The 24,695-nt window shown below is 39.1% G+C and overlaps 2 protein-coding genes across 2 annotated transcripts in view; both read left to right on the plus strand.

Annotated features, from left to right (window-relative positions):
- LPCAT2 (lysophosphatidylcholine acyltransferase 2) overlaps window positions 1-17,302 on the plus strand; it is a 57,803-nt gene extending 40,501 nt beyond the window's left edge. Inside the window, exons 12-14 of the mRNA XM_039880914.1 lie at window positions 8,876-8,974; window positions 12,563-12,698; window positions 15,339-17,302. Coding sequence (XP_039736848.1) covers window positions 8,876-8,974; window positions 12,563-12,698; window positions 15,339-15,523 — 420 coding nt within the window. The 3' untranslated portion in view covers window positions 15,524-17,302. The remainder of the gene's footprint in view (window positions 1-8,875; window positions 8,975-12,562; window positions 12,699-15,338) is intronic.
- Window positions 281-6,035, plus strand: CAPNS2 (calpain small subunit 2). Its single transcript, XM_039880915.1, has one exon. It carries the CDS (start codon window positions 1,784-1,786, stop codon window positions 2,531-2,533), a length of 750 nt encoding a protein of 249 aa, XP_039736849.1. The 5' UTR covers window positions 281-1,783; the 3' UTR covers window positions 2,534-6,035.
- Window positions 17,303-24,695: the final 7,393 nt, after the last annotated feature.

Consider the following 24,695-nt stretch of genomic DNA (forward strand, 5'->3'; position numbering starts at 1 on the left):
GTTAATAACCAGAATAGGTAAAGAACTACAACTCAACAACAACAAAATGCAACCCAATTAAAAGATGGGCCAAGGACTTAAGTTAACATTTCTCCAAAGAAGATATGCAAATGACCAAAAAGTATATGAAAAAGTGCTTGATATCACTAATCGTTAGGGAAATGTGCATTAAAACCACAGTGAGATACCACCTCACATCTATTAGGATAGGTATAAAAAAAATAACAAATGTCGCCAAGGATGTGGAGAAATTGAAAACTTTATGCACTGTTGGTGGGAATGAAAAACCGTATAGCCACTGTAAAAAACAGTATGATGGTTCCTCAAAAAATTCAGATCAGAATTACCATATTATCAAGCAATCCCACTTCTGGGTATATATCCAAAAGAATTGAAAGCGGGACTTGAAGAAATATTTGTACACCCATTTTCATAAGTAGCATTATTCACAATAGCCAAAAGATGGAAGCACCTCAAGCGTCTACCAACAGGTGAATGGGTAAAGCAAATGTGTTATATACATACAGTGGACTATTACGTAGCGTTAAAAAGGAAATGAATCCTGACACATGCTACAACATTGATGAACATTATACCAAGTGAAATAAGCTAGTCACAAAAGGACAAATATCATATGATTCCACTCACATGAGGTACCTAGAGCAATTTAATTCATGTAGACATGAGGTAGAGTGGTAATCGCCAGGGCCTAGTGGGAGGCAGGAATGGGAGTTATTATTGAATGGGTGCAGAGGTTCAGTTTAGCAAGATGAACAAATTTCCAGAAATGGATGGTGGCGATGGTCGCACATTGCGAACGTACTTAATGCTACTTAAACTGTACACTTGAAAATGGTTAAGATGGTAAATTTTATGTTACATATATTTGACCACAATTTAAAAAATTTTTTTAATTAAAAAAATGAGACAAAAAAGTATATACTGTATGATTCCATTTATTTAAGGTACAGAAATGAATCTCTGGTGACATATGTCAGGATAGTGGTTACCCTTGGGACAGCAAAGGGGCATGGAGAGACTTTGGGGGTGCTGGTGATATTCTGTTTCTTGATGTGGATGTGTACAGTCTGTGGAAGTCTTTGAGCTGTTCCTTTGTGATTTGTACAGTTTTCTATATGAATGTTACACTTCAGAAAACATCCCCAAAATGTAACTCCTGATTTCCACAGCAGACTAAGAACCAGAATCGCTGCAGGTGGGGCCTGGGGCCCCTGCATTTAAAACATCCTCCTTCCAGGTTTTTCTTAAAACCATCGGATTTTGGAAGTCTTTGCTAAAGGAAGGGAATTTGGTAAATATGCTTCTATTGCCCAAGAATTCTTCAGTTCTACCCTAGACATAAATAGTTTTTAGAAATAAAATTCTTGCTTTCCTTGAGTTATTTACCTGCTGTTAGGGGAATGAGCATCATTTTTCAGGTACTGAGAGAGCACTAAGATCACTGATGTAGAAATGTATCATTTAACATATTCATTTACACATCTTATTCTCATTTGTCCTACATACATGATAAGTTATTAGATATAGGAGAAATATTTATTAGAAGGGCTCAATATTTTAGGGAGGCTGCCTTAAAAATGGCAGGTGCTAGGACCCAATGGAATTCAGGCCTCTTCAGTCGAGGTGGAACATCACGCCGTGGGGCGTGGTGCAGTATAAGCAGGTACAGAAAAGCCAGTTCTTCCACATGTCAGCTCCTCAGACTCCATTTCGGCTCTCTTCATCTGTCTCCAAGACTTTGGCCGCTTGTTAAACCGAAAGCATGTTTCTCGCAAAGGCTCTTTTGGAAGGAGCTGATCGAGGTCTAGGGGAAGCTCTTGGAGGCCTTCTTGGAGGAGGTGGTCAGAGGAGAGGAGGAGGTGGAGGGGGAAATATTGGAGGGATAGTTGGAGGACTCGTGAATCTTATCAGCGAGGCTGCAGCAGCTCAGTATACCCCAGAACCGCCTCCCACTCAGCAGCATTTCACCAACGTGGAGGCCAGTGAAAGTGAGGAAGTTAGGCGTTTTCGGCAACAATTTGCACAGCTGGCTGGACCGGACATGGAGGTGGGTGCCACTGTGCTAATGAACATTCTCAACAGAGTCCTTTCTAAGCACAAGGATCTGAAGACCGACGGCTTTAGCCTTGACACCTGCCGGAGCATTGTCTCTGTCATGGACAATGACACGAATGGGAAACTGGGCTTCGAAGAATTTAAGTATCTGTGGAACAACCTCAAGAAATGGCAGTGCGTTTACAGACAATACGACCGGGAGCGTTCCGGGTCTCTAAAAAGTTCTCAGCTGCGGGGGGCCCTGCAGACAGCAGGATTCCAGCTCAATGAACAGCTTCACCAAATGATCGTCCGCCGATATGCCGATGAGGATGGAAGTATGGATTTCAACAACTTCATCAGCTGCCTGGTCCGCCTAGATGCCATGTTTCGTGCCTTCAAATCTCTGGATAGAGATGCAGACGGCCTCATTCAAGTGTCTATCCAAGAGTGGCTGCAGCTGACCATGTATTCCTGAAGGGGACACCGAGGAGGCGGGACCCTCTCTGGGAGACCCTCTCTGGAGGGCAGCACCGTTGCAAGCCAAGCCACTCTGTCTGCACAGCAGCTGCCGCCCCGTTCAACAGCCGGCATTTCCTGGCGAGCCCTCCCTACCCTGCGTGTGTCTGGACTTGCGCTGCTTTTTACTGCCTAATTAAAACGTATTTTTCATGAAAAATGTTCTGAGTGGTTTGTGTATCCGCTTTTTTGAGATACCGGATTTATGTGGACTTATATACATGATGGGGGCACAGAGTGAGGGCTAATAGGGTAGATTTGAAAGGTTGTCGCTTATTCGGTTAATGAGCAGGAAATTTGTTGTTGTTATGAGTGAAATTTTGAAAAAAAATAAGCAAGCACCCAGGAGATACATTTTTCCCATTACAAAGATGAGGAGGAGGGATGTTCAAAATCTGTTTTTCTCTTAACTTTACATCTGGTCTTTCTATTATAGGAAAAAAAAAAATGAAAAGCATTTTCCTGGAAACATTTAACTGTATAGAAACGGATTCAGAAATGTGGAATTAAGCGATTTTATATAACGGTTGTATTTTTTTTTTTTATGGTGGAACAGCTGTCTTAAATTCTAGAATTCTTTGTTGTAAAATAAGCATGTAGCAATTTTCCTTTGATATGTTTGTGAGGGTTAAGGGCGTTGGGGAATTAAAGGGTGTACCCATAGTCCAGAATGCCTCTCGCTGCCTTAATGATCAAAATGGTCAATCTTACATGTACTTCATACAAAATCAGACATGCCCAGCTATGTCAGCCAGGGCTTGTCAGATCTTGCCCTGCCTTGGAGCAGGGAATATTTTTTTTGTCCTCCCTCTCTGAAAACTGCAGGCAGGAAAAAAATATAGAAAAACTTACACAAATCCTAACTGGTTATGTTGTGTTTAAAGCAATATAGGGATACATAAATATATGTAAATATTACTGGCTCTTTATTGCAGTGGTTCTCAGCCCTGGCTGCAGACGTGGGTGGTCATGCCTTTCTGTGTTTGGCCTTTGGTTTGGTTTTATCATTTTGATTCAGGTGGTTACAGTGGGGCCAGCTGGATCCAGAATCCAGTGTGCGTAGATTCAGCTAGAGAGGCCACGTTTACAAGGGCTCGGTGCACCTCCTTCTCTGGTTTTTAACGCTTTCTCTCTCTCTCTACCCAGACATTTTGGAGAATCCTCCTGAGTTGGAAGATAAATTCTTCCTTCCTCCTTTGACTTATTTAGAGGAAAGTTCGAACTGTGGAAATGATGTGACTGGACTGTTAACAGTCCTCCGCTGCCTGGAGGACAGGCGAGATCCTCAGTGGCATTAGGGGAGGGTGGCCTCGTCACCATCCTATAATATTTATGAAACCACATGTATATAATTCTGCACTGAGCCAGGCGCAGAGAGCACATCCCCTTTCCTCAAGGGACTTGTAATTTAAGCTTGGTCTGATGTGGCTGCTCAGACCAGGTGTGGTTCTAGAAGAACCAGGCTGCTGCCAGCAACCGCACATTAATATCAAGGTCCCTATTTTAGAATAAGCTTACTAATACGTCAGGCATGGGTGTAGGAACACAGCCTGGAAAGGGGGAAGCTGCCAAGATGCCTTTTAAGGTCTCAGAATATTAAGTTATAATTTCACCTTAGCACGTGATGATTGTGGAAAGGGCAATGTAGCCACATTTTTTTTTCTCTTGCTTCATTTTAAATGTTTTATGAAAGTGAAGATAATTGTCTTATGCCACAGGTGGTATGAAGTATTTTTCTTGCTCTTCGAGTTAAGAGATTACCTGCTTCTATGATTCTCTTTCTGCATGTACAGGTAAAACATTCAGAAATTACCTACCGTTTTTCTTCTGTTCTCTTTAGAGAACAGAAAAATTTGTATATTTATACGAATTTTATATGAACGAATTTTGTATAAAATCTGTACAAAGAAAAATCTCAGACACTAGAGTATATGAAAGAAAATTTAGTCCAAACTCTGAATTTTTCTAAGTAACCAAATCTTTGGCATCATATAAAAGAAGTAATTTAATTTCCTAGTTTTCATCCAATAGTTGATATTTTAAAGGCGCATTTTCAAAATAAGAGGGAGTATTTACTTGATACATATTTTTTTTAATTTTATCGTTTCTACATGGAGGACTACCTCCCTCTAGCCTAAGATGATGGTCTTTGATTCATATAACTCCATGCCATTATTTTATTTTTTTATTTTTATTGTTTTCCATGCCATCATTTTTCAACTTCTAACATTAAGCAATGTAGTAAATGTAGTCAGTTGAAAATGATATGCATTGATAAAATATTTAAATTGTATCCTCTACATTTTTAAAGTTCAAAACAGCCCATATCATTTTGTAAAACACCATTATCTTGATATAATTCACTGGATTCTATAACCTGTAACAGCAGGAAACAGTACTGTGTGTTCAACATTAATATATTATTTTAAATGCCACTTTTAGAATATTTTTTAAGTAGTAGTGCATATGTTTTTAAAAGTTGATTTATATGGCCACCTCATTCAGAAATCTCATCAATAGAATTCTACAACTCACAGTGGGGCCTTAAAAATATTTTCAGATGTGCCTGTTGACCTTGAAATGCTTTTAGAATTACTTTTTACAAATGTTTCCTTCTAATGCTAAGTGGATCAAAACTATTTAATTCCTAAAAACTTGGTAATACAATTATGTACATGGGTAGAAATATGCTCTTAATAGGACTATTCAGCTAAGCAGAATACCTCTTCCCCAGCTCTCCTGGATAACTGAGATTTCAATGCACTTGAAGAATAATACTCCTTTGGATTTGTGGAGTTCTTCAGAGACTCAAAACCTTTTTCTGTTGGCTGCTGCGTAGTAGGTTCTGTTTTATGTCAGCGTTTTTAAATTATTTTGATGGCATTGACTACCTCTCATTTGTAGGGATGACACTGTATCAATGAAAACACAACAAAGAGAAAATGGTCCCTACCTTGGGAGTTTACCATTTCAAAATGTATTCAAAACCATTTCCTTAAGTGTCGCCAGACTTAAAAAGTTGTAAAAAGCATCTGATTCTATAGGAATAAAAATCTTGAATAAATCCAGCCATGAAAAAACCTTGTGGATCTGACACCTCAGAATCAGACATGTGAAAATCACCATGGATTCTTTCTGGAATTTAAAACGGGCCGGGTGTGAACAAGTGGCCTGGAACTTCCCGCTGGTCCTAGAAGCCAGCGTAGTGTGACTGTAGAGACAGAAAGGCACTGGGGTGCCATGAGCTCACAGTGACCTCGGCCCTCTTCTCTGGCTTCTTGTATGTTTATTTTCTCTGATTTCATTCATTCTCAGCTCTGGTGTTTATTAGGGAAGCCAGGGTTGTGAATTTATCTCCCATTCGGTTCATCTAGCTTTTCTGATCCTGCCAGGGAAGGGATGGGACCCACTGTCTAGAGTTTCAGCGAGGCTTAGTCATCCTTTTTTTCTTTTTTTTTTTTTTTTTTGGCAGTGACTCAAGGCAGCTCCTTGGTTCCAGCTCGGCCGTCCTGGTCCAGATTAGGGCAGATTGTGGAGGGATTAGGCCTCCTTCCAGAAAGACGGTCTCCTCCTTAATAACGTGGCCCTGAAATACCTTCAAGTCTAGATATTTTAAGATTCATAATTCTTTCTGAGGACTTTGATAGGTCTTTAAAAGAAAGAATCACAGATTAGAGGAATAATTTTTATCAAGGAACTGATTTGAAATTGAAAAATTAAAAGAGTGTATTTTGCTGTATACTCTTTGCTTATCTATTTTTGAATATATTTTATTAAGCTACTTGCTTTAATTGGAATGATTGAGAGTCGGATTACCTAAATTATAATATCATGTTTTATAACCATAGGTAAAAACTTCTGTTTTTTAATTAGTAAAAATGAAGAAGTTGATGATTTCTAATATTCTTTCCACTTCTAAGTTTAATTTTTCTGAATTTGGAAACTTAACAGTGCATTATTTTATTAATTCAATAATCAACCATCACAGAATAATTCCATGCTGGTTTATTCCCCCTCACATTACTGTGATGCAGACTCATGATTTTCGTGTGCTTGATTGTTGAGGGTCTGCTGCGAGATTGTCAGTCAAAACCATTCATATATAAGACTGTTCATGAAAATCAGGGGTCCAGAAGGTTACGTTGTTTTCTAAATAGTGATAATACTAACGGTCCCTTACATTTCTATTATTCCATCTGAAAAATGAGTTATCATGCTTGACCTGTGTTATCCATAGGGTTCGGTAGTATAGATAAAAAATCGATGCCTCACAAAAAAGATACAACAGAAATTCAAAGGAGTGTTTCCAATCGTACAGTCTATGATTGTCAGTGCCCAGACATCATTCTTGTATCTGTTTTTCAGAATTTCTGTCCAAAAGTTCCATGTTGCTTCGTGGAGAAAGCCAATTGCCTGAGAAATTTCCCTAAATTGAGTAACATATTCGTGATTCAGTAAGCTGCTCAGCCTCTAAGACTAAGGAATAACAGCCCTCCAGAGTGCTTACGAAAATTAAATGGTGGTGTCACAAGGAAATTATGTGTCTTACAACGCTACCTCCTCCGAAACTTCTGGGGTGATGAAAGTGTTGTAGATATTGATTGTGGTGGTTGTCACCCTGGCATATACATTTGCCCAAACACATCAAACTGTACACATAAAACGGATGGTTTTTGTTGAATGTAAATGACTCGAGAAAAGGAAGAAAACGGCTCTCTTATAGGTAACCAGACAAAAATGGAAGTCAGATGACCTGAGTTTTTGTCTCAGCAACAAACACCCCCTCTACCCCTGCCCCACCCTGCCCCACGTTACTTCAGGGAAATCTTGGAACCTCTTCGTTTCTACCATCTTGTTGGGAAAATGAAGTTAATTGATTGCCGTTTTAAGTTCTCGCCCTGCGGTGAGATAAATAGGATGACAAAAGTGGTGCTTGACCTTTGAACTTGGTTGCTCCGAGACACTGATAAAAGCTATAAAAATTTCCGTAGAGAAACATGCATATAAAAAATGGACCCCATTCCCGGAACCCCAGTGAAGAATACTCACCTTAGTGTCTTAAGTGAACACAAAGAAGTAGGTAAGGATTAATGAGAAAAAAGTCCATTTTAGCATTTACCTGTGTGTGCAAGGCAGTGAAAATACACTGCCACGCGGAGAAAGAAACCCCCGCCCTGAAGGAGCCCTCGACGGTGGAATTGTACACACTTCGTCAGAGATTACATTCTTATTGATGCCAAGCATTTATTAATCTACCGAGCACTGCACTAGCTCCGCTGCTGCTAGTTCATGCTTTGTCTGGAAATTCATCACTTGAAGGTTTTGCTGCCAGCGTGATTCTCACACCTGGGATTATCGTCATCCCTTCTGTCTTTCCCCTCTCCATCTCTCTCTTCCACTCCCCATTTCATTTTTCCTTTCTCCTCTTCTCTTCCTTTCCTTCTCTTTAATACTCTCTCCTATCTTTTCCATCCTTCCTCCCTCTCTGCCTTGCCTCTCCTTTCTTCCTCTCTTCCTCAAACTCTCTCTCCTCTCTCCCCCGTTTCATCCTCTCAGTATTCCTATCTAGATAAGTAGTTGATTGATGTGTAGAGAAAAACGGCATTCAGTCAGGGTTAGAATCATTAACCCTTTCTCTTCCATTGCCATCGTGGAATACCTCCCAAGATACTATCATACAGGTTAGGTTTAGTTTACAGAGGCTTCGAAGGTTTAGTTTACAGAGGGTCTTCTGGGGTCTGATATCCCCAAGGAGCCACCAAAGTTCTTGAGTTTGCTCACTTGCTGCTGCTTTATTATTGCACATTAAGCCTAGAAGGAAGAAAGAATGTAGCTGTGATTATTGCCTCGATTTGCTCTTTGCTTTTCCCTTCCATTCTCTACGTGTAGAGGCTTGCTTAACGACCCATTGGCGCTGGTCATCATGGCAGGGCCACCATCAGTGGTGGAGTGAATGCTTCAGTGCCACCGAGGATGAAAGTCCTAAGTCCTGCCTCCCAGAGGGGCTCTCATCAAGGCTGAGCTCAAGAACCCACGCTGGGTACCGTAGCCACTCTAATCGAGCCTCAGTGATAAAATGTTTATGTTTGTTGCTCAACAGAAATATAGTTTTCTTCCTTCTGCACTGGGAATGGATGGGCCATCTGCTTGCTGTTTTATGTCAGTGCAAATGTTTTTCCAAATAGGCTCAGCTCCCAGTGATGCTGAGCTGCGTGGCACACACGAATGTCACCTGGCGGGCAATGATTAATAGCAGTTCAAGTAGCGGCCCTGCTAATTGATTTCTCTCATCCCTTCACAGAATCACGATGGCAGCATCGACTTCCGAGAGTATGTGATTGGCCTGGCCGTCTTGTGCAACCCTGCCAACACAGAGGAGATCATCCAGGTGGCATTTAAGGTACTGTCAGCCCCACTGAAAGCATCTTGGTGTGCCTCTAAAACAAGTGTTGACTCTAAGTGTATTATTCGGACATCAGCGAATCCATTACATGAGTTTATAGATCTGCCGTGGCAGGTACACAAGGGTAATGTGATTATGACAATGGCCACTGAGAAGAAAGAAAACACAAACATCAGTTTAAGCAAAAAAAAAAAAGTCTATGAAAGCGACCCAGTTAACAGCATCAAGGCCAAAGAACAGATGATTTAACAAATTAGCTTTAAAAATTATCTCTTTTCAGCCTCCCTATTTTGGAGCCCCAAAGTGCGGTTTATAAATAAACACCACCTGTCACTAGTCATCCTCATTCGAGTTCTGATCTGTCCTTGTTTTCTCACTATATGTCCGAGATGTTTTAGTGGTGTTTTCTTGATGGAGTTGATTTGGTTGCGGTAGGATCAGGTGAACTACGTCAAAAAAATAGTCCCAAGTTTCTACCCTTTGTGTTTTCCTGTAGTATCACATGTATTGTCACAGTTTTGTTGGGAGACATGAATAAAATCCATGGCCCCGGTCCGTAGCAGAACTTGATGGAGATTTGAATTATGAACTCCGACCCCATGTATCACTCCTGTGAGCCAACAGAGAGGGAAGAATACACGCCCAAAGTGCCTCGGTTCTTCTGAGAGGAAATGCATTTCCATGGGATGCTCCCTTCCGAATTTTTATCTCGTATGATCTGCTCTGCAGTGAAGCAAAAGCTCCATCTCCCTACGTGTCTTACCGAGCTGTGGATATTGATCTTATCATTCAGCCACGTGGGGGTCCCCTGGCTTCTGTTCCCCATGACAGCTGGGGTCTTTCTCTATTTCTGTTACCCACTCTCATTTCTTCTTGGCTTCCTCTGAGAAGAATATGCCACCGTGACCCCCCACAAGTTCTTTTTGCCCCCCTCTGTTATCTGGAAAGATCGTCTTTCTCCCAGAGTCCTTCCTCGCGTCTCAGAGTCCCCCAGGCATCGTCTCGGGAACGTTCACGTGTTCTGTCACTGACAGAGCAGTCCCCACGTTTACTTTTAATTTCAGATTCGTTTAGACCAAGTTAACTGCGCGGCCTGGAAAGAACCTAAGTGATGGTGCCCTGCAGATGACCAGAAGGCGGGGGCCAGAACATCTTCCCCAAAAGTTTGAAACTTTTGGCTTTTACAGACTTATTCATCACAAAACCTAAAATTATACCCGTAGCTAACTTATTCCGATCCAGATATTTCTGTTTCTGTTTTGGGATTGTATGTGTAATTATAAGTTTAGTTGGGCAAATGTTCGCTTTTGGTTTACCAATGAAAGACCTGATAGAAAAATTTGGCCCTTCATCACAGTAATTACTGTTATTAAAGAAGTCTTGAGATTTTTATCTAGCCTAGACCTTGGTTTGGGGGACGGGGGGAGGGAAGGAGGACCTAAAACTATAATTAGCTCTTTTTTTTTTCAGTAAGACAAGAGTCATGCTTTATATTGGTTATTTTTTAACCTTCTCGGCTATGTTTGAAAACATGTTGGCAGACTTTATATGTAGGGTCCATTCACATCCTTTTGTTTGGGAAGCATGTCACAGTTAACTTTCCATGTTTCATCTCATTTCATCATCACTGTGACTTTTAGAGGTAGAATATCACTCCGAGTTGCAGCAACAGGCGTGGTCTCTGGCTGAGGAACCAGTCGTAAGGATGCGGATTTGGGGGGTTGGGCTCAGGGTTAAGACAGACCAGGTGGCTTCAGAGTTCCCAGCTACAGGAACGCCTGTACTCTCCTCCTTGGTCACTTTAGTGGGAATGAGCAAAGTCAACTCTCCATCATTCACATGCCAGGGAAGGTCCAAATGGTTTGGGGCCGCACGCTTGCTCAGAAAACAGGGTGTTTCGATTAAGTGTCCCACAGCTTTCTATGCAATGGCAGGGCATTCACTCCCTCAGTGGAAACTGGGGTGCTCCATTTTCTACCAGAGCCTGAGATCTACCTTAGACCTGGGAATTTCGTAGCAGGCAGACTACTGGGAGTGATGAGTAATCGAGGGAGGGTGAGGGTTTTCGTAAAGGGAGCGATCTGGTATACTTGTGACAAAGGACAGACAGACAGGAAATAAAAGTCCCCAGTATGCACAAGTGAAGGGAATTTATACAGAAGTGAGAGCCACCAAAGCACCAAGGCAAGAATTTAGACCGTGAGATGAGTGGGCGAGAATCCCCTGGGAGTGGAAAGCCTTTGGGAAAAGCTTGGAGCTTGAGAGGAGGGTGCGGGACCCAATCCCGGCAGTCGGCGTTCAGAGTCCCAGGCCCACAGAGAGCCCTGGGCTACAGTTTGGGAAACAAGCGCTAATTGACTTTTCACTTTCCAACTGTCTTGGGCCTGTCGAGGGGCTTAGAGGTAGAAACTGGATCTAGGCCAGTGCTTCCTCACCTGAGGCAGCAGGTCACGACTTCATAGACTTTTCTCCTTATATTATATTTTTACAACACTGTTCAGTACTCGATTGTTCATTTCATGATTTTCATGCCTTATCTCGTATCTGCTTTTTTGTTTGTTTTTGATCACGTACTTGATCAGAAGTAGATACCTTAACAGCGGGAACTCTAGATATTGTCTGCCTGGATCTGGACCCCGGCTCTGCCACTTACCAGTTGTGTGACCTTGGGAAAGTTACCTGACTTCTTTGTGCCTTGGCTTTCTCACCTGTATGATCGGGCCGATGATGGCACCTACCTTACATAAGGCGATTGTGAGGGTTAAATGACATAATTCAAGTGCAGTGATTTGAATACTTTTAATCAGTGCCTGCACAGAGTGAGTGCTTGTATCATTAAAAAATGTTAATACCCAGGAAAGGATCTCGAATATGGGATACTGATTATCCATCCGTTACCCTGTTCTGCCACTTTAAAGTCTTTCCATTCTGTCACTGCCGACCTCTAATTGATATGCAGGTCCCGTCTTCACTTGCCGGCCCCTCTTGTCCTTCCCGTTCCTCCACCCCAGACTCTTCACTGGTCTTCCTGCCTCCAGTCTTATCAACCTTCTGCCCCGAGTCCATCCTCCACACTCGGCCTCAGACAGCTCAGTCGGTTCACATACGGTCACACCGCATCCCTCCCATCAGAACCCTCCAGGGTTACGTGAGGCATTGTGTGTCCATCACGGTCTTATTCCTGCTTGTCCTTCAGTCTCCCGACCGGAGCCCCAGGCAGCCATCTGCCAGTCTTTGTATGTTCCGGGAATATCTCTTCAGGCTCTAAGACTCAACCCGAATGCTGGCTCCTCCGTCCAGCCTTCCCTGACTTCTCAGGTGGGGCTCATCTTGTGCTCCTCACAGGACTCCCGTGTCCTTTCGTGCTGACACAGCTGTCATAGCCCCTATTTTAATTCTGTCTCTTTAGACAACTGAACTCTAAGTGTCGTGAGGGCAGCAGAGACCATACGTTCTTCACGTACACGTCCCTCGCCCTGGCACAGTGGACGTTTGAATTATTAAAGCGTTGATTTTCCGAGACTCTTCCATGCCACCGTCGCTCTGGGGAGCTGGTCCTTACGTTTGATCTTCTTTTCCCTGCAGCTGTTCGACGTGGACGAGGATGGCTACATCTCAGAGGACGAGTTTTCCACCATTATGCAGGCGTCCCTTGGAGTGCCTGACCTCGATGTTTCCGGCCTCTTCAAGGAAATAGCCCAGGGGGATTCTGTGTCCTATGGTGAGTAGGCACTTTGGCTCCTGATTCAGTTTCCAAGGAGAGGGGCAGACTACAGATGGATCGTCATACAGAGGTGTCTTTGCCCTCCACTCATTATATTAACAATAGAACGAACAGTAAGAATGGTGATGATGGTAATCATAGTCGTAGTGGTGTGATGGTAGCGGCTAATTATCCAGGACTTACCATATGCTAAGTGCTCTTCTAAACATTTTTTATATAGTAATTCATTTATTCTTTACAGCCAGCCTGTTTAATCAGTACTCAGCGTTATCCTTATTTTACTGAGATGCAAAGAATTTAAGTAACTTACCTGAGATCATCCAGCCAGAAGATGTCAGAGCCAGGGTTCGCGCACCATCAGCGCCTGAGATCTCGCAGGTCTTCTGCCCCTACTTCTGCCACCGTGGCCATGTAAAACCGAGCAAGTTAACCCACCCGGGTCGTAAGCGCAGTAGAGGGATACAGGCAGAGGCACCGACAAGAACAGGTGTAGCTAACCCAGCTGTTGACGTTTACTGTTAGCAACTTAAGTGAGCTTTCGTGGTCAGTATCTCCTGTCATGTGAATGGCACCCCTGTGAGGGAGGGACTCTCGAGAGGACGACCTTATGGCCAAGTGGCAGGTTCGTCCATCGGTGGCGGGCCTTCTCCCCAGCAGCATGAGTCCACGCGTCAGAGCACATCATGTAGTGCCGAAGGCCGATGCCTCGGGGTCCACGTGTTTCATGGTGCAGCTGTTGAGAAGCACCCCGCAACAGAGAGACCTGGGTGATGTTGCCCCGCCCTAGCTTTGACTGGTCCCGGATGGCAGGTCACCCTGCCTGCCCCAGCCTTTCCCTGGGGCTGGAAGAGGGTCCCGCTGAATGTCTTTTTCCTTCTGGTGTTCAGAGTTTCAGCTTGTTCACTTTCATGGGATGGGGGAATTACATCCCTGACTTCTCTTACTCTCTATTTTGAATTACTGCCATTCGGACTGCCCTTTTTTCTATTTTAGGTAATTAAGTTCCTAGGGCACTTACTCTATTGAGTTTGTTTAAGAAAGAGAGAGAGAGAAACAAACAGGAAGAGAGGAAGGGAGGAAGAGAAGGAGGAAAAGAAGGAGAAAGTATATACTGAGATAAAACTTATGACTCATAATTCCCATGTGTTCTAATTTTCTGACCATTTTTCTTTTATAAGTAAGGCTCTCTATTACTCTGAACTACCAAATTAAAAAAAAAAACTATTTGGAATAACTATATAAATGGAAGCTAATACTAAAAATTATTTGTAGGTAGTAATATTTTTGCCAGTTGATTTTAATAATTTTTTAGGGAAATCTGCTGTTTTTTAGAATTCAACCTTTTTCTTTTTAGAATACACAGAATATCTCCGTTTTCCCACTATTATACAAGTCTACTTTTTTTTTTTTTTTTGGCAGGAATGTTTGAGGTATTTAGTATGATTTTATAAAAGAATAGATACAGAAATATATCATGAATGTTGACCGGTTTAATTGTTTAAATGTAATGATTTAAATTGTTTTAAATGCTCTCAGCACTTCATCTCTAAATGAGTTACTCTTTAATGCCACCGACATCCCCAAAGAGGACAGAGAGACCTTAGTCTTCTGAACAGAGCACGGATCTTAAAGTTTTTGGTTTCAGTAGATGAATTCTCATGCCACTTAGGAGTCACTTAAGTCCTCTGTGTCTCCCCATCACTGAAACAGACTCATGCAGATGGGGCTTTATTTGGGGTGTTAAGGAAGAACAATTCATAGCTTGCCTGATTTGGAAATACAAAGTGATCTATTAATGCGAAATAATGTCGCAGTTGCAAAGAATGATTCCAGCTCAGTCTGGTGGCTTTCTCATCACCAAAACCTGTTTTTATCTTTAAGAGCTGTTAGGTAGTCTGATGTGTCATAATTCTTGGTGATCGGAGGATTTAAAAAAATAAATGGAAAGAAATAGGACATTGGGTTCGAATCATTTTATTATAGATCCAGATAACAAGCTGATTCAAAGCCCAGGCTCCCTATACAGGCTCTATAAGCTGAAGAACGTTTTCTCCACCCAAACAGAAGAGGATAAAGAAATTTTCAAAATCGAGGGTAGCATCATCTTTCAGAAACTCCAGGGATTAGGAGGCTTGAGGTTCAAACTCTGATGGTTAACTTAGTAAGCCTTTTATATCTCTCCCTCAGTCCCTAAATCTAAAACATCTGAGATAAAATGAGGCTTTAAGATTCATCCACATTGTGAGAACACAGCCAATTGTTCATTTTCATTGCCGTATAGCATTGTGTTCCACAAATATGCCACGATTTATTTCTCCATTTCTACTGTTGACAAACGTGAGCTGTTTGCATTTTTTACCTATTACGAATAATGTTGCCATGAACATTCTCACCCATGTCTTCCAGAACACGATATGCACAAATTTCTCTGGAATAGAATTAATGAGTCACAGTGTACGCATGTCTTCAACTTGACTAGATCTTGGAAAAACTATCTTCCAAAAAGTGGTACACTTTTATGAGGCTCGAGTAATAGAATTTTGCAATCATTATATTATTAAAGTCATATGTCAATCTTTATCATGCCGAAAGAAGATCATCTCGACTTATTGGATTTTGTTCCCTCTCTTCTTCTAGAGGAATTTAAAAGTTTTGCCCTAAAGCATCCAGAATATGCGAAGATATTTACAGCGTATTTGGACCTTCAAGCGAGCCACGTGTTTTCATTGCCAGAGGAAGGCCAGACAGCTCCTGCGGTCGCAAGTAACAAAGTCAGTCCTGAAAGTCACGAAGAAAGTGCCTCAGGCAAAAAAGATGACTGAAAGCCTGTATTCCCAGTAAGGAAATGCACTGGCCTTTACTTGAAATTGTAAAGGCATTTATCGATAGTGTAAATATGATTATTGAGTAACGATGATGTTTGAAATGGAAAGCTTTTTTATAAAACGATGGTAGATTTTATTAAGATGCTTTTATTCACATGTGGATATCAAGTAATCTCTTCTGTTATATTGTGCTATACTGATTGGTTTACTGGTAAATAGACGTTTTTATGGATTTTCCAGTTTAATTTGATACTCAAATGAATAAAATGGTCTCGCTTATTTACTAATGAGCGTTAATCAACACTGTAGGGTTTCAAAGGTTTAAATACTTTAATCTACTTTCCTCTAAGGAAATAAACTAATATTCTGTTATCTCTAGTCCCTTTCCATTCTGGAAATAAGAATGAAGCATCTGAGGAACGCGGCAGAATTTCATACCTTTACCTTCACAGATTCATTTTTTTCCGTTTCAGCCTCGGCTCAGTAACTGTGGGTGGATCGGAAGAAAGAGTTCCACTAATTAGATGAGGCTTCTTAAACACTCACATTCTCTTTAGCATGCATCCCTATTGTAGATTTTCTCAACCACCTGGTAAGGAAATCAAATCCTTTTGCATGATCCACCGATGTAGAACTTTGTTTTACAGACAAAGGTTAAGTGGGAATTGCCTTATTGAAGGTACCATTGATTGCCTAATGAGAAAATGAATTGTTCACCCCATGCTTAGTTTAATTTGAGCTGGAGAGTTCAGAATGTAGCTCTTGGCCAGTAAAGGAATCAGATTTGCTCTGCTGGTGTAATATTAGAATTAATATATTTTACCATCCAAGTGGGAGTTTTATTTTGTTAACTGTCTTCTCAAATTTTAGAGCTTGTCTGAAATATCTACAGGGAAATCACAAAAGGTCCCAAAGTATCACCAAAAGCTAGGGAATCCCAAAACCTACTTAATTAATGCAATCCCACAATTTAACCCCAGGCAGGAACCTAACAGTGACATTTATTCTCTAGGTTAAGCAATGATTTCCCTCTAGTGCCTTTTTTATTGAGTGTCATGCATGTTTGCATATTGTCAATATCGTTTATGTTTGAAATTTTGAACAAAGAACCAATTTTTTAATGTAATGTGCAAAAATAGTTGGTTCAAATTCTGAATTCAGTCTTTGCATTTAAATTCTTTGCTTCGGTTCTGTTTCTGAACATAATGGTATTCCAGCCCCAAGCTAGTTTTTGAAGGTCAGTTTTGAAGTTGAAAGTCTCATGAGAGGTGTTAGAGTTTATATCTAATCAAGAGTCATGATTTCTAACTAATTCTACATATTAAGCACTTAGCATTCTAATTTAATGAGTAAATATGTATTTGGATAATTGCTTACTAAAAACTTTAGATAAGTATATATAATTATTTGCTTTCTATGTGTCTTATAGCTATTTAGACGAAGCATTGAATGAGTTAAAACAATTGCTTAAGTGGTTAGGAAAGTACATATTTATGCTAGTGTCTGTCACATGAAGTTGAATGTATGGAATACTCAGGAACCATGACCATTTTTTTTTTTTCACAGAAGAGCCACATATTAATCCTGTTAGGCATGAAAAAGTAGCATTGATAACTAAAAACTTTCTATGAGCCTCTCGAAGGGATCCCATTGTTTCTCTCTTTTAAAATAATATTTTATGCTCCTTAATTCCACTTCTGCCAATGTAATATTCGTATTTTTTCATGTTACTGAATAAAAAGAATTGCTACATAAAATTGTTAGCAATTAAAAAATTCCGGTTTTGCCATTTTGTATCGAATGTAGTATACCTTCTTAATATCATGTTTTGAATTTGTTTGCATATTTAGGAATATGATTAATCATTTTTGATTAATCATATTCCTAAATATGCAAACAAATATCATGTTTTGAATTTGTTTGCATATTTAGGAATATGATTAATCATTTTTGTTTGCATGTAAGCTTTACAAAATGTCAGACATGATTTTACTCTAATGAAAAACTCAGATTTTAGCCAAAGGTGCTATATACTTAGTATCGATAAAGAAGTTGACTCTGACTGGTGGGGTGCGCATAGTGACGCAAGTCACGACCCTCCATGCTGCGGATGAGGCCTCTGCTCTCATGCCATTTAATAAAGATGTCCCTCCAAGAGGCTTTTCTCCTCTTAGGATTTCAAGTAAGGAGTTGAATTTCATTAAATCAGTTAAATGCCCTGTGGTTTTATATCATAGTTTGGGGGAAAAAAAAGAGCTTACTCTTTGAAATGAGAAATACTAGATCCTAAGACCTGTTAACCATAAAAGTTTCAATCTGAACAGTTGTTTTGAGGGATAATGACATGCCTATAGACCGAGTTGCTTACATTATGTAAGATATTTCTCCTCTGCCATGCTTTTAAAGTTCTGGAAGGCTGAGTGGGATAGCTGGGGGTATACCTATAACGGGCATTTAAAAGAGACCACCTCCCTTTTAGAAGACACGAGGTCTGCTCTCTCTGCATGAGGCACAGCAGTGCAGGCATCTGAGTCCCAGGCCCGGGAGCTCTCCCCTGCAGACTGTTGCAAATGCGAGGTGTTTAACTGCTTACAGTTGATTGACACTCCAGGAGAGGGGCATCGACTGTACTGGAACACGTGGGCCTTGTGTATTCGTTTTTATACAGCAATCACTAAAGAGGATAAAAAGATACAGGAAGAAACCCTTCCTAGGAAAGCAGACATGTTTGCAGACTTTTTTTCTGTTCACTTGGATAAACTTTTCAGTTTTCTTGTGAAATTGTTAGACCAGAGTATTGAATCAGTGCATTTGCTCTTGTTGCCCCATTTGATGAAACTGTTCTCTGTAGATAATTAATTATACTTTCCCGACAAAATTCTCAGGTGTCTACATAAGGACCAGCATGTTCTCACAAATTGTCTCCACTACATTTTGACACCCAGCTTGTTATATTTTTTCTAACATGTTAACCACATCATTTTCTTATCATTCTTATGAAATAATCTTTGTACATTACAAAAGATAAAAGTAGAGAAAAGAATAAACAGAAAAAGTCATGTTTACTTCCGCTATCCCAAATCAACGATTACTAATCTTTTGACTTATTTTGACATTTTTCCTTGATATTCTTACATTCTGAACTTTACAAGGTACATGGTATTTCATATTCCTGCTCTTTTCACTTGCAATATAACATTTTCCAATGTCGTGAAAATTCTCTGTAAATGTAAATTTTAAAACGTGTGCTTAATATTCCTTCGGATAGCTATAACAATATGTGTAATCAGTCTTCTCATAGCAAACATGTGTTCGATTTTCATTTTGGGACAATTAAAAATATCCGACTCAATACTCCGTAATATTCATAATTACAAATAGTTTGCTAAGGGACTTATTTATACTTTCTGAATTCCAAAATGAAAAATTCACTGAACATTTTATAATTATTAAAATTTGTTTCAAACCTATTACAGGAAAAAATTGATATTATCTTAGAGTACATACAGCCTAGTAATTTTAACTTAAGGTAGTGGTCCAGCAGGTTCATGTCTCTTAAAAGTAGACTTCATGGTTTTAAAAATGTTCTCCCTTTGTAAAAGTAACAGACTTACTAATTACAACGAGCAATAATAATAATAGCAATAATAATAGCTGCCAATTTGGTGGGCTTATTATGTATCAGCATTGTTAAGTGATTTACAGGCATCGACTTATTTAAACAGTCAAGCATAGGTATCGTTGCCTCTAGCTTAGTAAACAAAATTTAGAACTAGCCCTAAGTCACTCATTAAGTGGCAGAGCTTGGAATTAAACCTAATTTTGTCTGATTCCAAAGTCCGTGCTTCTAATCGTTTATATAAAGCAACGCAGCTACCTGATCTGTAGAACTGATAGATTTAGCATCAGGCATGTGTTTTCCTCCTCGTGGGTCTAGACATCAAATTTCTACCTGCTGTGGAGCGTCCCCTCTGCTGTTCTCCCCGCCTCTTATAAATTCTCTTGCCATACAGAAAGCACAGTGATTGCTTCAAAGCATAAACCGGATATCACTTCTCCAGTTTAATTTTTTTCAAAGGCTATCCAGTGCAATTTGGATAAAATTCCAGATATTCTACAAGGCCCTATGTGGTCTGGCCCTGACCTGCAGTCTAAATTTCAACCGTCTCCAATCTCCTCCCTCACTCAACTCCTACAGCCCAATCTTTGTTTACCTCAAACCCACTAATGCCTCTTCTAGCCCCTTCTTGCAGTGCTGTTCCCTCTGGCTAGAATATTCTTTCCCAAAGATTTTCACCTGGCTTTCTCGTCTTCATTCAGACTTAAAAAACAAAAACAAAAACAAAAAAGCTTCATCGAGATCTGATTCACATGCCATACAGTTCACTCATTTAAAGTGTACAAGTCACTGCTTTTCTAGCATATTCACAGAGTCATCTAATTTTTTTCATTGTTGACTTCACTCAAATTTTAAATCAAATGTCATACCACCAGATAAGAAGCCCTCATCATCTAATCACCTAATCAGAAAAGTCCACTCTGTTTCTACAGACAATCCCATTACCCTTTGTTATTGCGTTTAAACTTCTGTGAAACTGTTCGTTTATACATTGATTGTCTGTTCTTCCTGGCGCTGAGAAGGTATGCCTGACATATAGTAAACACTTGATATTTGATGAATGAATGAATGACGATAATGTTATCTTTCACTTTCTGTGCCTAGCATTGTATTAGAATAGAGATCATCTTTATGACAAACTTGAAAACCTGAGGTTAGGATCCCTAAAACAAACATAGAAATTAAGACTCAGAGAGCTTTCCTCACTTGCTCAGAGTTACATAACAGTGAGCACCAGGACTGGAATTCAAACCCAAGGCTGTCTGGCTCTAAATGTGGGGAACTGTTGATTAAGCCAAAGCAACTCAAACCCATAAAATAACTAAAGAATTACATGACAGGCCTCAAATTCCAGAAACATGGAAACTAGATAATCTGAGAACCCTCTGGCCACAAAACCCCTAGAATGCTGAACAAAACATCACAAACATACTTGAAATGCATAGCCGAGTGTGTAAGACACTAAAGGAAATCCTCAAAGGCCAAAAATGAAAAGGGACCTGAAAACCAGAACCGTAGGCGTAAAAGTCACAGTCGACTTGTGGGTATTCATCAGTCTCTGTAACAAAGAGGCTTAGTATTTTGTGGCTATGGGAGACAAAAGACGAGGTTTTTATATGAGGTGAGGATTTGGAACTGAGATCTCAAAGGAGAAAAAACAGACATTCAAAGGGCTATGTTCTCAGTGAAAAAAAATAATAAACTAGAAAAATCCATCTTTTGGAAAAGGAAGACAAGGAAGAAATTTTTCTGTCTTGGCCTGAGTTCTAGGTTCAGGGGGAAAAAATCTTCCTTCGGTCATTTTTTAAAATTTCAATTCTTTTAAATGTTTTAAGACTATTTCAAGGCCCAGCCTATGGTATTTCTTGGCGAATGTCGCATGTGTACTTGGAAAGGGCATGTACCCTGCAGTTGTTGGGTGTGATGTTCTGTGCGTAATTAGTCCAGTTATTAGATTGTGCCGTATTAAGTCTTACTTGTGCCGTATCTGTATTCTTACTGATATTTTATTTACTTGTTCTATTAATTATTGAAAGAAGAATGTTGAAACCTCCAACTATAACTGTGCTTTTATCACCTGTCAGTTTCTCTGAAGCTCTATCACTAGGTTCATAATCAGTTTTGATTCTTATGTCATCATGATGAATTGACCCTTTTATCCTTATGAAGATTCCTCTTTAATTCCAGTAATACTCCTTGTCCTGTTATTAGCTACTATAACCAGGTCAACTTTCTTACGATTAGTGTTTGCATGGTTTATCTTTTTCACCCTTTTTCTTTTAACCTATCTGTGTCTTTTTTTTTTTTAACATCTACCTCTTAAATGAGTATTTTATGGGCCATTTGGGTCTTGCTTTTTTTTTATCGTGTCTGAACAATTTCTGTCTTTTAATTGGAGCATGTAATCCACTCCCATTTAATATAATTATTATGATCTGTCTTGAGTCTACCATCTTGCTTTTTATTTTCTGAATGTTCCATCTGTTATTGATCTTTTCTCCTCTCTTCCTGATTTATTTTGGATTATTCAAAAGTTTTTACTATTTTATCATTCTATATTTTCTTATTAGCTATACTTATTTACTTTTAGTGGTCGCTCCAGAGCTTATAGTCTATATCTTTCAATTAATATAGTCTACTTTCAAATAATAGTATACTTTTTCACCTGTAACATAGGAACCTTACAATAACATACTTCCATCTTACCCCATTCCATCATATATGCTGCTTTCATATATCTTCTATGTGTTGTAAACTCCACAGATATTTTTATCATTTTTGTTAAATTTGAGGGGGAAAGAAGGTCTATTTATTTACATGTTTATTGCTTCTGTCTCTCTTTATTTCTTCATGTAATTCCACCTTTCCAACATTTTTTCTTCAGCATGAAGAATGTCTTTGAACAATTCTTACAGTGCAAGTCTCCTTAATAAATTCTCTCAGCTTTCTATTATCTAAATATGTCTTATTTTGCCTTAATTTTTGAGGAATATTTTTGCTGGATACAGAATTCTAGGTTGACTTTTTTCTGTCAATACTTTTATTGTCTTTGATGAGAAGTTAAAAGTAATTCTCGTCATAGTTCTTTTGTGTATAATGTATTTTTATCATCTGGCTACTTTTAACATTTTTTCTTTATTACTAGTGCTGAGAAATGTTATTAAGATTTGCCTTGGTGTAATTTTTCTTTATGTTTATCCTTTTGGGGTTCAGAAACGTCTTAGATCTGTAGATTTAGAGTTTTTATCAAATTTGGAAGCTTTTCAGTCATTATTTCTTTAAATAATTGTTCTGCCCCTAATTTTTCTTTTTTCTCTCCTGCATTTACACATAAATTAGACCACTTGGATTATTCCACAGGCCACTGAGTCTCTGCTGATTTTTTCTCAATCTTCCTTTCTCTGTGGGCTTCAGTTTGATCATCTGTTGCTCTTTCTTTAAGTTCACTGATTGTTTCTTCTGCAATGTCTAATCCAAACTAATTGTTTCATTTCAGATACTGCATATTTTGCTTCTAGAATTTTCATTTAGTTCTTTTAATAATTTATGTTTGGCTAATGAGAAATCTCTATTTGTTCTCTCAGTATGTTCGCAGATTTTTCTTTAACATTCTGGAATATATTTATAATAGTTTTAAAGTCCTTGTTTCATATCTCATCATCTCTGTCATTCTGCTCTATTTGTATTGACTGATTCTAGTCAATTTGTATTGACTATTTGTATTGACTGACCTAGTAATGGGTTGTATTTTCCTCCTTCTTCACATGTCTTTATACGAATTATTTTGTATACAAATCTGTACAAATTATTTATCTAAATATTTTGTATTATATTCTGGACATTGTAGATGCCATTTTATTGAGTGTCTAGATTTGTCTATGATTCTTAATAAAGTGTTGGGTTTTGTTCTGCCAGGTAGTTAATTTGTTTGCAGATCATCACATGAACTTTGACCTAAACCTCATGCCCTGTACAAAAATTAACTCAAAATGGTCAGAGATTTAAATGTAAAATGTAAAACTATAAAGATTTCAGAAAATAAAAACATATAAGAAAATCTTTGAGTTCTATAAGTAGACAAAGAAGTTTTAGACTTGACACCAAAAGCATAATTTCATTAAGCAAAAATCGATCAGTTAGATGTCATCAAAATTAAACTCTTTTCCTCTGTGAAAGGCCTTGTTAAGAAGGTGGAAAGACAAGCTATACATTGGGAGAAAATACTTGCAAATTACATATCCAACAAAGAAGAACCTAGAATATGTAAAGAACTCCCAAAACACAACAGTAAAAGCAAAATAAAACAGTCCAATTAGAATATGGGCAAAAGGCATGAATAGATATTTCACCACAGAGGATATACAGATGGTAAACAAGCACATGAAAAGATGTTCAATATTATTAGTTATTAGAGAAATGCAATTTACGACCACAATGAGCTACCACGCCTATCAGAATGGCTAGAATAAAAATTAGCGACGACACTTTATACCGGCCAGGATGTGGAAGAGCTAGACCATGCACACATTGTGAATGTAAAATGATACAGCTGCTGTGGGAAAAAGTTTGGCAGTTTCTTTTAAAAAGAAACACGCAATACTCTGTGACCCAGCAATTGCACATCTGGGCATGTATCCCAGAAAAATAAAAGCCTATGTGCACACAAAGGCCTGTACATAAATGATTATAGCAGCTTTACTGATAACATCAAAAATCTGAAGATAACCCAGATGTCCGTCAATGAGTGAATGGTGAAACACACTGTGGTATGTCCACATCATGGGAAGGAAAGGGACAAACTCGACACAATCAACTACCTGGATGAATCTCCAGAGAAACATGCTGAGTGAAAAGAATCAATCTCTAAAAAGTTACCTAATGTATCATTTCATTTATATGAAATTCTTGAGGTGACAAATCGTAGACATGGAGAAAAGATTAGTGATTGTCAGAGGTTAAGGGGAACATGAGAATGGAAGAAAAGTGGGAGTGGCTAAGAGCACAATGAGCAGTCTTTGTGGTAACGGAAATGTTCTGTATCTTAACTGCATCAGTGTTAGCATCCCGGTTGTGGTGTTGTATAATGGTTTTGCAACCTCTAAGAAACCTCTAGGAAAAGGAAAACTTTAGAAATCTAAAAGTGGGCACAACTACATGTAGACAAAGAATTTAAAAACCACAAGAAAATACTATGAAACATATGTAAATATATATGAAAATTGAAATCAAGTGAGCATTGTAAAGAAAAATCTAATTTAAAAAGAAAAATCCTGAAAAACTCTATACTTATTATAAAAATATAATTAGTAGTTTAAAGTCACTCCCCTCCCCGAGCAAATAACCTCAGGTGGTGTCACAGACAAGTTTTAAGAAACAGATAATCCCAAATTATGCATACTTGACAGAGAAAAATAACCTTGATACCAAAATCCAATAAAGGCAATATGAGAATGGTCAGTAATTATTCTGTTTCATCTATAAATATAGATTCAATTACCAAATCCAATCCAAGAATGAATTAAAAAATTAATTCATGATCAAGTGTATTTA

Source organism: Pteropus medius, unplaced genomic scaffold, assembly GCF_902729225.1.
Source record: "Pteropus medius unplaced genomic scaffold, Ma_sr-lr_union100, whole genome shotgun sequence".
Taxonomy (NCBI): Eukaryota; Metazoa; Chordata; class Mammalia; order Chiroptera; family Pteropodidae; genus Pteropus; species Pteropus medius.

Excerpts from the sequence above, each read along its gene's own strand:
- CAPNS2 (XM_039880915.1), top strand. The coding sequence starts at position 1,784 with ATGTTTCTCGCAAAGGCTCTTTTGGAAGGAGCTGATCGAGGTCTAGGG.